This window comes from Felis catus, chromosome E1 (assembly GCF_018350175.1).
Source record: "Felis catus isolate Fca126 chromosome E1, F.catus_Fca126_mat1.0, whole genome shotgun sequence".
NCBI classification, from domain to species: domain Eukaryota; kingdom Metazoa; phylum Chordata; class Mammalia; order Carnivora; family Felidae; genus Felis; species Felis catus.
Window position 1 is genome coordinate 57775417 of NC_058381.1, and position 16193 is coordinate 57791609.

Here is a 16193-nt window from a genome sequence, read left to right on the forward strand (position 1 = left end):
AAATAAATAAAACGTTGATTTAAAAAAAAAAAAAAAAGATTTTTAGCGAGAAATGGCCGTAACTGTGTGTTGGAGTCAGAGGTAGAAGAAGTTACTGTTAATTGGGGGAAATTAGATAAAAGTGTACTGAAGACCATACGTGTGAATTGCGCCTTGTCATACACACATGAGCTCTGGCAGGTAGGGATAGGATACCTCGTGGCTACTTGGGGTCTTTATTTACAACATTTTATTTTACTGTTATGGTGAAACCTTAACTGTGCAGCTGGGGGAGTAGCCGGCTCTAATTACTTGAATTGTCAGAGCAGTAGAATTAAGCAATCTTTTTTTTTTCACTTCAGTTGAATACCTTTTACAAATGTACCCATACTTGCCTATCTTACTAGGTTTAATATCTGAAGATAATTTAAGGCTTTCATTGTACTGTAGATTAAGAAAGTGTAACAAGAGAGGTAGGCAGCCACGACTTGGTTTTTATTTATTCACTTTGTTCCAAGACGTGTGGCCGGAGGCGCGACGATTATAGCACTGCACCCATCACTCACAGACTTGCCTGTGCCTTATAAGAATGTTTAAATGCAGATTTCTTAGGGTCTCTGCACTTTTTAACATGAAAATATTCCTGGAAAAGTGAATAATAACCATTTCCCAAACTTGATAAATGTACTATCCTTCTTTAAAAGCAATATTCTTGGGGTGCCTGGGTGGCTCGGTGGGTTAATAAGCATCCGACTTCAGCTCAGGTCATGATCTCACGGCTCAGGAGTTCGAGCCCCCGAGTCGGGCTCTGTGCTGACAGCGTCTCCCTCTCTCTCTGCCCCTCCCCTGCTCACAGTCTGTCTCTCTGTTTCTCAAAAATGAATAAGCATTAAAAATAATAATAATAAAATAAAATAATAAAGAAGAATATTCTCTAAGGACACCCACCCACATGGTGCTGACTTGAATTATGTTTATTATGATAGTGTTTAAATAGGTGCACACGGACAGTAGGTTGAAACTCCTTCTGCGTGTAACCGTATATATATAAAACACATTTACGAATGAAACTCTCAAAACAACATTAATGTGTGCTTGGATGAGGTTTTCCCGAGGCTTCTGTGCCCGCTGCTCCCTGTTTGGTCTGGTGAATCCTCTTTCCCTCCAGCACCGGCGCGGGCGGCCCAGGCAGGAGACAGGAACGGCACGGTCACGTACAGGGCAAGTTTCCCACAAAGAAGAAGGAAGCTGTGGTGGGAGAGGAGCCACTGTAGAAACTGCGCGGCGCCTTGGCTCGAGGGAGAGTGCCCGAGCGAGGCCGGGGCCCAGGCTCCCCGAGGGAGGTGTAGCTGCTGCCCTCTGGTGGCAGAGCGCCTCCCTGGCGGCGTGGGCGTGGGCGCGGGTGCCGGGCCGCAGGAAGTGCCCCTCCGCGGCACGCGCCTGGCGTGGGAGAGCCACGGCCAGTAGCCAGGCGTGCGGCTGCACGGGAGCACTGGAAGCGCGGCCCTGGTGGCAGGCCGGCCGCGTGGACGTGCTGGGTGGGGAAGGAGTATCAGTGCGGCAGGAGATGGGGAGCACGCGGGGTCCCGGCGGGAGGGCCGTGTCATTGGCGGGACCACAAAAGACGAATGTACGGGCAGGGTAATTGGCAGGAGGCCTGGAGCACACGGTGTCTGTGTACAAAGGGTCACGGGGCAGGTGACACTAGACCACGTGCTGCAGGGTTGCTTGAGGGACCGCCCTTTCTGGCCCATGGCTGGGGTCCTCACTGGCGTCTTCACAGCGAGCTACATGCCCAGTTGTGCCCACTGGAAAGGAGAAATATTGAAGGAACCCGCCCAGGTACGCACAGCAGTGTGTGTTGAAGGTTGAATTTGGAGCGGCCCAGCAGTAAGTTGGTATCTGACCCACCAGGCCGTGCCAGCCGGATGCTCCTGCAGTGTTCGAGGCCTAGCTTACAGGGCTCACCCTTCCGAGGGCCGTGACTCTGCGCTGTGTTCCCGTGTAGCCTTGTAGCGGCTCTCCACGCTGGGTAGGAATCTTTGCTTAACTGCCTTGGGGGTACCTGGGTGGCTCAGTCAGTTACGTGTGCAACCCTTGATTTCAGCTCGGGTCGCGATCTCACGGTTGGAGACTTCAAGCCCCACGTCGGGCTCTGCGTTAACAGCACAGAGCTTGCTTGGGATTGATTCTCTGTCTCCCCCTCTCTCGGCTCCTGCCTTCCTGTCCCTCTCCCTCTCCCTCCTCCTCCCTCTCTCAAAAATAAAGAAAGAAAAACTTAAAAAAAGAATCCTCCCCGACGGTTCTGATTCGGGCTAGGGTGGAACCCAGGAATTTGCGTTTTTGATCGGTGCCCTCGGGGGTGCTGACAGCGAGGCTCCTGAGCAGAGGGACGCAGGCCTGGGGCCGGGCCGTATGAGCAGTCCCGTGCCCTTACCGCCTAACACACTGCCTTCTGGAAGCATGGCGTTGGACACGTGGGCTGAATGAACAGCCACGGAACCACTAGTGCGCTCAGGACAACTGGCCGTGGCCCCAGAGAAGTGGCCCCGTTTTTAGTGCCTCTTCTCAGAGCGCCCTTCTGCATACCATTTGGTTTAAGAGGGACTTTATACTAATGCCATCTTTCTTTATGTTGAACAGGGAGAAAGAACAAGAAACACAAAAAGAGGAACGTTTGATGGAAGAAAAGAAAAAGAAAAAGCAGGAAGAAAAGAAAAAGAAGGAAGGTGCTCAGAAAAAGGTTTGGCCAGAACTACCACCCCATTGACTATAATCGCCACGTGCCTCGTTTGCCCCGTCACAGCCATTATGTTACAGAGTTTCGTTTGATGACCTCCAAAAAGCAATACGCCACATCTTTGATTAGCAAAAAATAGGTGTCATACTAGCGAAACGGACATGGGGTGACAGCCGCAGAGCATCTGTCTTCAGGGGCTGGAAGTGGCAGAGCGGCGTTTGAAAGGAGTCTGGTTTTCGTTGCTGCCGCTGGCGAACGTCCGCGCTCCTCGCTCGTGGCGCCCCCTCCAGGGCAGTCGTGTCTGAGAAGTGAGGAAAGGGCCGCGTAACTGACTCGGTTAGGGAAGCCAGAAGTCAGTTTCGCAGATTTGGCCAGGGTTCTTCTATAAATCCTGTTAGTAAATGCTAAGAATTGAAAGTCCTACTGTAAGTCTTTCGGTCGCACTTGAATTTTATGGCATTTAACACACCAAGTTATGCCATTTGTCGTTCTTGCCTAGTTTAATGTATCTTGTGATTTAAACTGTATCCTTTTTAGTCTCTATTAAAATACAGAGCTCCGATGAGCTTCCAGATAGGTGGTTGTTTTGGTCTTGAGATCACTGTTGGCATGTGATAGCATGTAGGCAATTACACATTTTTCTCATTAATAAATTTTAATAAATCACCCGGGCAAAAACTCATTTTTAAAATTTACAGTATCAAAGTCTGTGTATAAACTTTCATAGATGTGCACACTCTACACGTTATTATTCCTAAAGAGTTTCTGATTTTTTTCTTTTTCAGGCTGCTGATCAAAAAACCAAAGGTAAGTTTATTTTATTTGCGGGCGGTACATTTTACTGCAGCAGCAGACTTTTCATGATGAGGGTGGCTCTCGTTTTAATTGGTGGTCAGAAACAAAGACTCTAGCCCTTTGAATCTCTGGAACCTTCTTTTATTATTCACTGTGAAATTCTTCACTTATCACTGTTTTTCCATCTGTATTTCATTGGCATTTGTTTGACCTAAAAATGCTTAAAGAACGTTGTATTCGCTTTCTAAGAAATGCTTTTTCGTTTTCCTTTGGTTTGCTTTCCACCAAACAAGGACTAAGCTGATAATGTTGATCCGGTTTGAATAAGACTGAAAGATACTGAAATTTTTGAAGCTTCCACTTTCTCTTTGCTGACTCTTTATAATAAAAAGAGGTCTATTCTTTTCTTATTCCCTCTTTGCTTACTGATACAGAAAAGATTTCTTTATTATTTTGAGTCCAGACTTTGCTTATGACTGCCTTGTGGGTGTTGCAAACACACGTAGTTCCCTCAGGAACCTGGGCATCCCTGGGATTTGCTGGAAAGGGAGCGAAGCGGCAGCCACGCCACGAGCTTCACTCCGTGCTTACTCTCGTCGGGGACAGTCCGGTGGCGCGTGCACGTGCGGGATCCGCGCACACCAGCTCTGTAATTTGGGGCCGGCGACCTCACTTGTCACCTCGAGCACCTCCTGTTTAAAATGAGAAAGCTGGTTAAAAAAAAAGAAAAAAAAGAAACTTGATGAGATGAGATAAAATATCCAAAAGTCTAAACTGCCTTGGCTGCCTAGAGCAATCAGCTATCACAACATCAATTTTAAAAAGTGAGTCTGAAAAAAATTAAACAAAATGCTGTTAAGATGAGCTCATTTATTTTAACATTTCTTAAATAATGTCTCCACACCAGGTAAAGGTAATAGGCATTAGAAATGCAGATTTAGAAATGTAATTGTGCGTTCTGGACAAATGCCAAATTTGAAAACAATAAAAAAATAATAACAATAGTTTAAAAATAAATAAATAAGTAAGTAAGTAAGTAAATAAATAAATAAATAAATAAATAAATAAATAAATAAATAAATAAAAAGAATGAGAAAGCTGGTGAGCGCATGGTTCCCACCTCGTAAAGCTGCTGGTGCAGATCCAGTGAGACCATGTAGGGAACGGGCTCAGGGCCCGGCATACAGTTGGTGCTCAGTAAGGGTTAGCTGTAATGAATGGTTACGATGTTACAGTTTCTGTTGGACCGTCACGTGTGCACAGTCACACACGCGAGCACACGCAAGCACGTACACACGCTGTGAACACTTGGCGGGGTGCCGTTTCGGGTGGTACCACTGTTAAGACCCTCCTTTTGTTTGGCGTCTTAGTTTCCAAAGCAAAATCTGTGTGTATGACTTCATTTGAACTGCATGCCTGAGCAGAGCAGGTGTTAGTTTACCGTGAAGAAACAGGCTGATGGCGCGAGTTAAGTGGCCCGCACTTGGCCAGCAGTTCGTGGACAGAGCAGACCGGAGAGGGCCTGGGCTTCCGACCCCCGTGCAGCGGGCCTCCGAGTCCCTGCACCAGGGTCGCAGTACGCCTGGGACTTCCTATCGAGTCAATACTGAGCGGCAGCCTGGTTCTCAAAAAGGACGTTTTTCTCTACTCTGAGAAGCAGTGGGAGTTTATATCACACTTTTCCAGAAGGTCCACGGGGTTGTGGTGCATAGTTGTATTGGCAGTGACCATCTTGAATAAGAAACAGTGGTTTCTTAACACTCACCTCTTACAACTACAGGATCGTTGTTCTGAATCCCCCCACTTCCCCCCTTTTTTTTCTTTTTTAAAACATTCTGGGAAGCTTTTATAACCCGATTCAATCTCGGCTGTATTCTGTTGTCATCGTTGTCTCTTCAGATAGTAACAAACCGCTTTTGGTTGTGCAGTGATCGTGAGTTACGTGGTCCTGCCACGCTACACGGAGTTATCATTTCCCGTTACTGTTCTGATGAGTATTGCCATTGCATACTCCAAACTCTGCTGGTATTTTATGCTCTCCTTTTCTCTCCTCTAAATTACTGCTCCTTTGGGTCCAATTTGTCATCAGCTGTACTAACTATAACTAGCCTCAGCACACATAATAGTAATGGTTATTAATGTCTTCTAAACAACGAAAAAAGGCGTTTTAAATTATAAATAATCTAACAGTGCTGTTAGGTAATTCATTAATGAATATGAGCAGTATCAAGGTTTACATTTTTCTCAGGTGCTCCCCTATTACTGGTTCAAATGGAAATTAACTCCCTGCAGGAAAGTGGTTCTGAATCTCTGACTGGCCGTGCGTGTTGGGCACCGCAGGCTGGGCCTGCCCTTTCCCTGATGAGCACTCCCCTCGGCCCCTGCCCCTCAAAGAACTGCACTCAGCACTTGGAAAACCTTCGTGTGAGCCTGCTCACAAGCAAAATTGTTTTTTGTAAATTCTGTGAAACGCTCTCTTTGCATTATTGGCGACTAGAGGGAGAGGGAGCGGAACACAGTGACTTGTTACGCCTCGGTGAGACTCGGGGTGCTCTCGTAGCTGGGGGCTGGCAGTCAGACATGACCCTGTCGTGAGATACCACCAACCTATGTATTGTATTTCTGCCATCTGAGCACCTGACGCTTTTTCATGGGTTTTGCTTCGGTAATCAGTGATCTGTTTTCTTTATTTTGGGCGCTGCTCTTAATTTGGGCACAGATAACAATAGCTTTCTATGTGATGTGATGACTTTGTGAGCCCAAATTGTCTATTATTGTGTTCTGGGTCTTTTATGAATTTAATTTTTTTAGGATTAATTATAACATCCATAAATGTGAAGTAATTTAATTTATTGGTTTTGGCCAGATTTCCTAAAGTTCATAAAATAGATAAGTTTTCATGCAAGAAGCTCAGTTAATTATATCATGTATGAAAGCGAGTATCTTGATGACCCAGTATGTCTCAAACTCCATATGATTAATGCTTTATGGTTTTGAGTCATATACCGTAATAAATTCACACATTATGATTAGTCTCCTAATCTTGCTTCAAAGGATGGACTATAATTTAAGTTTTGCGATCGGGTATTCAACTCTGCCATGCATTCAATTTGTAATGCTAATTTTACGAAAATCTTTATGAGCTTTTGTTAACGTAAATCAGTTGAAACCGTATGCTCTCGGCAGCCTTATGCGGAGTGACAGAGGTTTTGGGGGGTCACAGATGATACGCACTGTGCTGTAGTCCTGTTAAGGCTCGTTCTCAACGTGTGTTTCTCTCAGTACGAATGCAGGTGAGAAGTGAAGCTGGAAGCGCGCCTTCCCAGGCTCGTAGTCGGGTGTAGATACGGACGAGTGGAAGTGAGAACGCAGCCTCTGCACCTCACCAGTTAGCTGGCCCTCCTCTTCGGCGGCGCTGGCCGATTGCGGTTCACTCGGTCCTGAGCTATTTGCTCAGCACAATACTCAGCGGTTTGTTTTTATCAGGCGTCACGTCCGTGTGTTCCTGAATTACACGGTGTGGTGAAATTGGCCAGGTTCCCTGAGTTCACGTGTATTCACGTTCACATCCACATAACCAAAGCAGATATTATTTTGAGTGTATGAGCTACTCTTAGAAGCAGTAGCTGAAAGTCTAGTTAGCGTGCTCGGCATAGTATGGTTTATAAAATATGGCGTTTTGTTTGCCTGTCTACAAAATTAATAAAATCTTAGGGGTGAGGGATCCTTAGAGACTCTCCAGTTCCTTCACTGATTAGGAAATGAGGTTCAGAGAGGTTAAGCACTTAGTCTGTGTCTGGACAGCTGTAATTAGGGGCAGAACACTAGAACCTCATCTTCCGGCTGCCAGTTATATATATATCGTACTGTCCTGTGAGGGACACATCAACATCGTCTATCCATGGTCAGTGTAATCGCTCATTTTAGGAAGTAACTTAGGGTCTTGTCAAGTGAGGCTGAAAGAAATTCCTAAGGGATTCGGTTTGTGAGGGATCTTTATGGGATGGTATCTTACAGGATTTTAAATATTAGATATCTCTCTTTAGCCATGTTACCGTGTTTAAGGTAATTGTTTAATTTTTCTGTTAAATCCCTGGAGAAGGAAGATATAATAAATGCATTCCTATTTTTTCCATGGGAATGAAAGAAAGTGTATTAAGGTGTGGTACTTTCCCCCTAATACGTAGGCAGCTTAAAAGGATAGAAATCATCGGGGGGAAGACAGCTAAGCGGGTACATGCGTAGAAGTTCCCCCTCAGACCTAGAAGGAAGGGAATATCCGCCGGTGGCTGGGAAGCCACACGCTGCTTCTGTTACAGGCCCTTTGACAACATCTCCTTGCAGGCCCTTCGGATGGGTCTCCGACGAAGTGAAAGTCCACATCCCCGTTTAGCTTAACTAAGCCAAACGTTAAACATAAAGGCAGTTCCAAGTTTAGCGAAAGTTACAGTTTATAGCTCCAAAGGAAGCTGACAATCTGCTCTCAGAGAAATCACTTAACAGATTACTTTCTTTTTTTTTTTCTTTTTTTTAAAACAGCTTTATTGATTTAAATTGGCACACAGTAAACTGCACGTGTTTCGTAAGTTTCGGTGCGTGCGGGCCTGGAAACCATCCCCGCAATGAAACCACTCCTGAAGGTTTCCCCGGCCCTTCCTAGCCACTTCTCATGCCCTCCCCGCCTCCATCGGTCCGTAGGCAAACGTTTGCTGATTCGCTTCCCGTCACTACCACGGGTTTTCTTTTCGAGACTCTCGTTAGGGAAACGGAATCACACAGGATTCACTCTTGGCTTCTTTCCCTCAGTAATGCTTTAGAGATTTCGTCCCTGTCGTGGATATCAGCAGTTCACTCCTCTTCATTGCTGAGCAGAGTTCCATTGTTTGGGTACATCACAGTTTGTCCATTTACCCGTTCGTGGGCACGTTGAGTTGTTTCTAGTTTTTAACTCCCGTGAATAAAGCCTCTACGAACTTTGATATCGAAGTCTCTGTATGGACATTTGCTATGATTTTTTCTGTGGTCGATGTGTAGGAATAGAACGGCCGGATCTTGGAGTAGATACGGCTTTACCCTTCGAGGAAACCGCAAAACATTTCAAAGTGGTTACACCCCTTCCCAGTTCTACATCTTACCAACACTTGGAAAATCAGTCTCGATTTTGGTAGCCGTTCTAATAGGTGGGTGGTGATCTCTCATTGTGCCCTTGATTGGATATCTGTAAGGGCTGATGGTGTTGAATGTCATTCCTGTGCTTTTTTGCTCTCCACGTATCTTTGGCGAATTAGTCAAACATTTTGCTACCTTTTAAAAAGCTGAGTTATTTGCTCTCTTATTCCTGATTGGTTTCTAATATTAAATTGGCCTCTAGAGCTGGGCAGAGAGACTCATCACGGCAGCTTAGTTTTCTTCAAGCCTCAGTCGTTGCCCTTTCTTTCCATGTGTGCGGTTATTTGTAATACAGTAATTTCAGAAAATACAGTAGTTGTGATCACGTTCTATCTAGCTTTTAACACGTCTGCTAAAGATTGCATTAATAAAGGAGTGGTTAGTCACCTTTTGCTACCTAGAGTTGTCAAGTTAGTTCATTAATTAGACAGTTAACAAATATCCACCAGACAGAGATAAATTCTCTGTTCTCAAAGAGATAGGTTAGATATATAAGCAAATGAACTCAATAAAATGTTCCGGGGGTTGTGTTTTATTTATCCCACATCTTGTTCCTGAAAGGATTTAAGTACATTTCACTTTTCATTCAATATTTATATCCCTGGAAGAAAAGATGGCCTGTTTTTAAAAATAAGTGGGAAAACTGGGGGAAAGGCAAATAGTGGTTTAGAACAAGATAAACACAGGCTGGGACTGGCCCCTCTCCCGGTTGTCCCCAAGTCAGCTGTGCACATGACACAAGGTGGGGGGTGCCTTATCCCAGCCGTCCTGAACCCACCCATGAGGCCCCTCTCACCAGCCTGTCCTACCACGGACAGTGAGTTGAAACTAGAGAGGTGGAGGGCAGGGAGGCCCACAGGGCCCATGTTGGGACTCCAGGTGTGACCTTTTAGACCAGAGGGCGCCGCTGGAGATTTTGAATGGGAGAGTGACATCGTGAGGTTCACATTTTAGAAGGATCACGGAGCATGCCAGATTGAAGATGAATCCGACGGTGGTGAGAGAACTGGGGGCAGCGGGTACATTTAGACCGCTGCCTACTTGCTGACTGTGTGGCGCGGGGTGGGCAGAGAGGAAGGGTCGTGGTGCGGGGCAGACAGAGCCTGGAGACTGACCGGGCTAATCTGTTCCGGCGGATACTTCACCGAATACCTCCTGTGTGGCCGGCACTGTTCGCTGTGGGGGGAGAGATTTAAAGGCACAGATAGGCTTCCCACCCTCCTGGAGGGGAGAGTCTTACGGGGAACGGGCAGAAACCTCAGCCGCAGTGCTGTCCGTGTCGTTACTGACTGGGGACGGCTGCTGTGATGGAAAGGAACGTTGTTTAATGAGAGCATAGAACAGAAGAATCGGAACCGGGCTGCGAGGGGCCGAGGCATCCTGAGTGAAGCTTGAATTGAGATCTGAAGGATGGAGAGAAGGCAGCTGGCTAGGCCGGGGAGAGCAGAGAGGGGACTCCAGGGCGCCCACAGAGAGAGGGAACGGCATTTGCAAAGGCCGGCCGGCTGGGGTGGCATTCTCCGGAACCAAACAAAGAGCTGGCACAGCAGGTGAATTGTCGGCCACGGGGGAGAGTGGCGTCACTGAGGCTAAGGTGGATGGGGACCCGGTGTGCACAGGGCACGTGGAGGTGGGATATTCCTTTTCAAAACCCATTTGCAATATGGCCGGTTTGCCTCCCCTTCCCCAGCCTTCTCCCACTGAATGTCGGCGTAGTCTGTCTCGGGCTCCCTCTCCTGGCAGGTTGTAGGATTCTGCACTTCTGGAGGATAAACATCCCAGGATCGACGCTGTTCCGCAATTTGTACATTTATTACAGAAAACACACACACACACAGGTGCGCGCCCGCGTGCGGTCCTGCCACACGAGGCAGTAAGCATGCCCTAAGAGAATACATTTCAGACATAATTCCACTTAACCCTTCTGTGTTTCATGAGATTTAGGATCTGCTGTTTTTCAGGAGCTAGTTCAGTTCCAGATGATTGAGTATGGAAAGAGACGAGGTCAGGCTGGAGGTGAGAGAGCCGAGAATCTCTGTGCTCAGGGGACTCTGTTCACCCTTCATGTCTGTCCAGTGTGTTGCCTCATCTGGGGACATATTCATATCCCCAGTGTTCCATATTAAAAAGGTGATAGAAAAGCCAATATATATTAATGCTGTATTGTTTACTTGGCTTTAACATATGCTGTTATCAAATTTTTCTACTTGGATCTTCTAAATCTGCTGGCTGTTGCTTAAAAGAGGTTGGAAATATTTGCCTGTATGTTCATTTCTTGAGAGTAGAAGAATCCAAGGACCAAAACAAAGTAATCTTCTAATAAAACGATTCTTACTGTTAGCAGTCATTATTAAAGCAAATTTACTTTAACATTCATATTATCCAGTCTGGTGTACTAAGAGTAGCATTTAATTTAATTTCATGCTTTTTTAGAGAGGTAACTGTAATACATTAGAATAGAAAATATCTCTAAACAGCATTCTCTCATTAGCAACAGGCACTAAGATAATGTAGTTAGTAGTTAATGAGTTTGTGCTCATTTTGAGTTGAGCTCCCCAAGTTGCCATGGTGACGGATCGGCCAGAAGCCGTCAACAGAACACACAGAAGGCCAGGGCTTGGTACCCCGCCGGGGCTGCCAATAAACACAGCAGATGGACCCTCCTGCACGTAGCGTCTTCCCCTCGCCTCTTGTTGTAAGGAACTTCTTGCTGCCGCGTTTGCTGCTGTGTAGGTTGCAGAAGAGATCGTAATAATGAAAATCTTCCTTGGAATCACAGGTTCTTTTAGGCCTGGAAAATAGTTCTCTTTTATATAGATTTCAGTAAATGTAAATTAAAATTTTTAAGAGCTCTACATCTTTGAGTATGGATTCTGAAATAGCTAGAATTAATGCATGATTTTTGAGTATTTTTCTTTTGCCATTATGTGGTATCTGTATGGAAGAGAAATTCTATGCTTTATCATGCAAAAGACTTCTATGTCTTGACTTCTTTTTTTTTTTCTAATTTTTTTAATGTTTATTTTTGAGACAGAGCACACACATGCAAGCAAGCAGGGGAGGAGCAGAGAGAGAGGGAGACAGAGAATTCAAAGCAGGCTCCAGGCTCCGAGCTGTCAACCCAGAGCCTGACACGGGGCTCGAACCCACAGACCGTGAGTTCATGACCTGAGCCGAAGTCAGACGCTTAACCGACTGAGCCACCCAGGCGCCCTTATTTCTTAATTTCTAAGATGCCACCAGTTCTGGAACATCATTGATCTGATAATGTCTTCCGTACGGGTGCAGTTGGAGGGCTAATGAAACTATATTAAATTTATACACTCATTGTAAGGTGCATCCAAATTTCAGAAATAAGGTATGTTAACACGTCCCTCTAGCTTGGTGTTTATCTAGAAAAGGTTACTTTCCATGCTCACCTGCTAGTGTGCTTTAGGGTGATTGCGGTAGCCCATGAGACTCTAACGGAGGGCGTGTGTAAGGAGGTCCCGTTTCAGTAAATGCCGTTATAAGGAGACCACTGTGGAATATCTAGGTCATGACCACATACCATGACGTTGTCAAGGTGAGAGAGTTGCATATACTACTTGCTAAAAACAAAAATCGGGTCTTTTTTTTTTTTTTTTTTTTTTTTTTTAAATGTGCATTTATAGAGGGAGACAATCTAAAGCAGGCTGCAGGCTCTGAGCCGTCAGCACAGAGCCCAGTGCAGGGCTCGAACCCATGAACCGAGAGACTGTGACCTGAGTCAAAATCGGATGCTCAACTGACTGAGCCACCCAGTCACCCCCGCCAAAATCTGGTCTTAATCAGAGTTCAGTGAAGTGTATAGAAACCACTCTAGCTGTTTTTAAGTACAAGATGCTTGTAAAATCATTGTGAGGGAAGGGAGAGGGGCGCCCCCCTGGGCTGGGCCTCCAGAACAGATTCCCCACAGAGTCATCCCAGAGAGCTGCTCCCTGGGAGAGTCAGGAGGCCTCACCGGCACCGGCACCGTGTCGCCACTGCAGCCCAGGGATCGGGAAGCCGCCATCAACACTATCGCTTCCCTGCCTGAGGGGTGGTGATTGGGAACTAGGACCCTGCACAGCAACAAACGTCCACCGTCCTCAGGGCTGTGCTTATGGCTGGAGCTGGTGCAGCAGGCAGAGAGCAGCCAGGTCACTGGCTGCCGGATCGCACGGGCACATGCATCTGACGGGCCTGATCCACAACTGAGGCCTCCTTGCAGCCATGAGCCAGACCCCTGTGAGTCCTGCTGCCGGTGTGCGTGTTGGAGAAGGGGGGCAGGCAGAGACGGCTTTGACGACCGCCTGGTAACATTTTTTAAAGTGATGGGATGGGTGACTGTTGATTAACTTCTGTGTGGTGTTCGACACTTTCCAGACGGTGGAGGTGTGAGACCCAAATGAAGTGGGAAGTTTAGGGCCAGGCTAGAGATCTGACCCTGCAGTCAGGAGTACTGATGTCAGTACCTGTGCTAACTTACCATGGTCACTTCCGTCAGAGTCTCTGTCTACCTTCCTCCCTTCTTTAGTTCATTAATTGCAGTTCACGTCACGTGACTTTGAGTTTTTGTTCATCAGCCTAAAGTCCTTCCCATTGCTTCCTCGAGGAGGAAGAGGAGTGAGGATTGTTAAGACTGACCAGGACTGGGGCGCCTGGGTGCCTCAGTCAAGCGTCCGACTTCGGCTCAGGTTATGATCTCACGGTCCGTGGGTTTGAGCCCCGCGTCGGGCTCTGTGCTGACAGCTCGGAGCCTGGAGCCTGCTTCGGATGCTGTGTCTCCCCCTCTCTCTGCCCCTCCCCCGCTCATGCTCTGTCTGTCTCTCTCTCTCTCTCTGTCAAAAATAAACAAACATTAAAAAAATAAAAAAGACTGACCAGGACTGCTGACCAAAACTTCAGTAAGGCTCCTGAACCGTCTGGCAGCCCCATCCGCGAACTTCCTTGTCAAATCCAGTTTTAGCAAGAACCCTGCTGAGTCAGTTTCACAGAACCACCCTCCGCTTCCCAGATACCTGACTGGGTTCCCCATCCTCCACCGGCCCCTGGGTGACGCCTGACCCCCCGGCCTGCCTCCGGCCAGAATCCTGCTGGGTCGGATCAACCAGAAGCCCCCTGCCCCGTGATGTATTGTCCTCGTAGCGATTTTCCACCCGCTGCCCTCCTCCTGCTCCCTCACCGTAAATCCCCACCTGTCCCCGCTGCACTCGGGTATGAGCCCTGTCTGTCTCCCCCACTGCACATCCCCTCACATGGTCCCTACACCCGCACGACGGTCCTGAGTGGAGTCTGCCTCAGTGTCCTTAAGTGTCACGTGGCATGTTTTTTGTTTAACATAATAAACACAGTGCACTTACTATATGCTAGACGTTGTTCTGAACAGTTCTTTACCTATAGTAACATTCACCCTTCAGAGAACCCTCTCGAGAAGGTGCTCTGTTTTATCCTCCACTTACCCCCACTTCGCAGATGGCACAACCGAGTGACACAGAGGTTAAGTAACTTACCCAGGGTCACCCGCCGGTAAAGGGGCAGAGCTGAAGTTTAAACCCCAAGTCCGTACTCGTAGCCACTACACTGTATCTCTGGAGAGGTGCGTGGGAATGGTAAATCCCAAATTGCTCGTGGTGAGAATCTCTTCAGGGTATACATCCAGGGAGGGGAAGATGGGGCTTTGGTGGAATCGGTGACATTTTATTTCTTAAACTGGAGATTGGATACATGAAGGTTTGTTGATTATTCAGTCTTTGTGCTTTTTTGTCCATCTGATATTTCCAGATTTTTTTAAATATTTATTTTCGAGAGAGGGAGAGAGAAAGTGTGTGTGTAAGTGGGGGAGGGGCAGAGAGAGAGGGGGAGACAGAGTCTGAAGCAGGTTCCAGGCTCTGAGCTGTCAGCACAGAGCCGGACGCGTTTTTAAAGAAAAGAAGGTCTTGGTAGTATGACTTGGGCAGTAAGGTGGAAACGCCTTGGTGCCCTGGGTGCCCTGTGCTCTCATGCTCCCGGTTCTGTTGAGCCCCTGGTGAGGAGCGGAAGGTGGACGGCGCTGGGAACCTAACCTCCCAAGGGGGGCCCCGCAGAATTTCTAGAGTGGAGCAAGGAGGGGGTTGCTGCCGTGGGCACTGGCTGCTGTATTGTCTCCCTTGCCTGTGAAGGCGACGTCGGCCAAGCAGATAGGATCCTGTGGCTCCGGAGTCTGCACAGACAGGGTCTCGATCAAGGTCACCTGCTTGTGGAGTTAAATAGCAGTGAAAGAGTGTATCGAGACCCCGTGAACTTGTAACCGAAGGAGCCTTTCCCTGGAGAACTTCTCCCTGGAACTGGAGGCTGCAGCCGGAACAGGAACACCACGGAGCAGCCTTCCGTCAGGCCGCCCCACGTGCTCTCCCAGCCATCGGTGGATGGATTCCAGAACCCTCGCAAAGCCTGCGCCTGCCTCTCCAGCCTCAGGCCCAGAAGCCCTCCCTTCGGGCACCGGGCTCCAGTCACCCTGGCCTTGTGTCAGTCCTTGAGAGCACAGAAGCTCCCTCTCTGGTCAGGACCTTTCCCTGCGCCGTGCTGACCGGTAGGTGTGAGCCCGCAGACCCCACAGCCCCCACAGACCCCACACCCACACACCGGCTCAGGCGCACACGTTTTACCCGGCCACCAGTTTTCCAGGCCCGGCCTGATTGTCACTGCCTCACAGGAGTTAGACCCTTTGTCCCACTGTTACTCGTATCGGGCTTCCCACGACTTGTGTATCTGTGGAATCGTTACAATCTCTTACTAGATTATAAACTACAAGGACGGGAACTGTGTGTATTTTCCACGGTATACCCAGTATACTCATTAAATTGTCCCAAGTAAATAAATATGGAGAGGGTACGTGAGGGTAAGACACAGTCTGTGGGGTAAAAAGAATGCTGGGCAGAGAAAGTGAACTGTGATTTGACCCCTTACTCCCCGCACCACCTGCCCCCCCCGCTGCCGTGCATCTCACAGGGTAGCGTTTTCTGTCCTTGTCTTCTTCCCTGCCACGGTGTCCGCTCCACGGGTGGGAGTCTGCCCTTTCTCTTCTCTGGCGTTCCCCCAGTGCCCGGAACAGTGGCTGGCTCTGGAAGGGCTCACCAGCACGTGTGAGTGAAAGGTCGGCCAGTGTCTCCGTGACCTGCAAGCCCCGCGTCACACACCGAGAGGGAGCTGGGTGGTGTCCGGGTTTGAAGAGTATTGCAGAAGTTTGAACAGCCCTCCTGTCCCGAAGGGTCGGCCTGAACTCCCCGCCCGTACTGCAGCTGGCTGTCTTGGGGAAGAAGTAGCGGGAACTTAGAACCCGTTCGGACCCCGTTGTGACAGCGCCCTCTGAAAACCGCCACTGAAAGCAGAAAACTGCTTCTTGGAAAGAAAGTTGTTCTGAAGAAGCCCAGCTTTCTGAGAGGATGGTTTCCCGTCTGCCTTTTCCCCAGCAGGTGTCGCCGTCATTTAAAAGAAAAGGGGAAGGTTTATTAGGGCGAGGAAAGCTCAG

The 16193-nt window shown here is 47.9% G+C and overlaps 1 protein-coding gene across 5 annotated transcripts in view; it reads left to right on the top strand.

The window, feature by feature from the left end:
• Positions 1-2647: 2647 nt before the first annotated feature.
• The window catches only part of TNRC6C (trinucleotide repeat containing adaptor 6C), a 98441-nt gene continuing 84895 nt past the window's right edge, over positions 2648-16193 (top strand). For 2 of the 5 annotated variants that reach the window (XM_023244123.2, XM_023244124.2), the window contains exons 1-2: positions 2648-2722; positions 3505-3526. In XM_023244123.2, coding sequence (XP_023099891.2) covers positions 2660-2722; positions 3505-3526 — 85 coding nt within the window. In that variant the 5' untranslated portion in view covers positions 2648-2659. Of the gene's footprint in view, positions 2723-3504; positions 3527-11116; positions 11413-11437; positions 11463-16193 lie in introns of those variants that run through there. The other 3 variants (XM_019818326.3, XM_023244125.2, XM_045045265.1) reach the window with 3 other exon arrangements.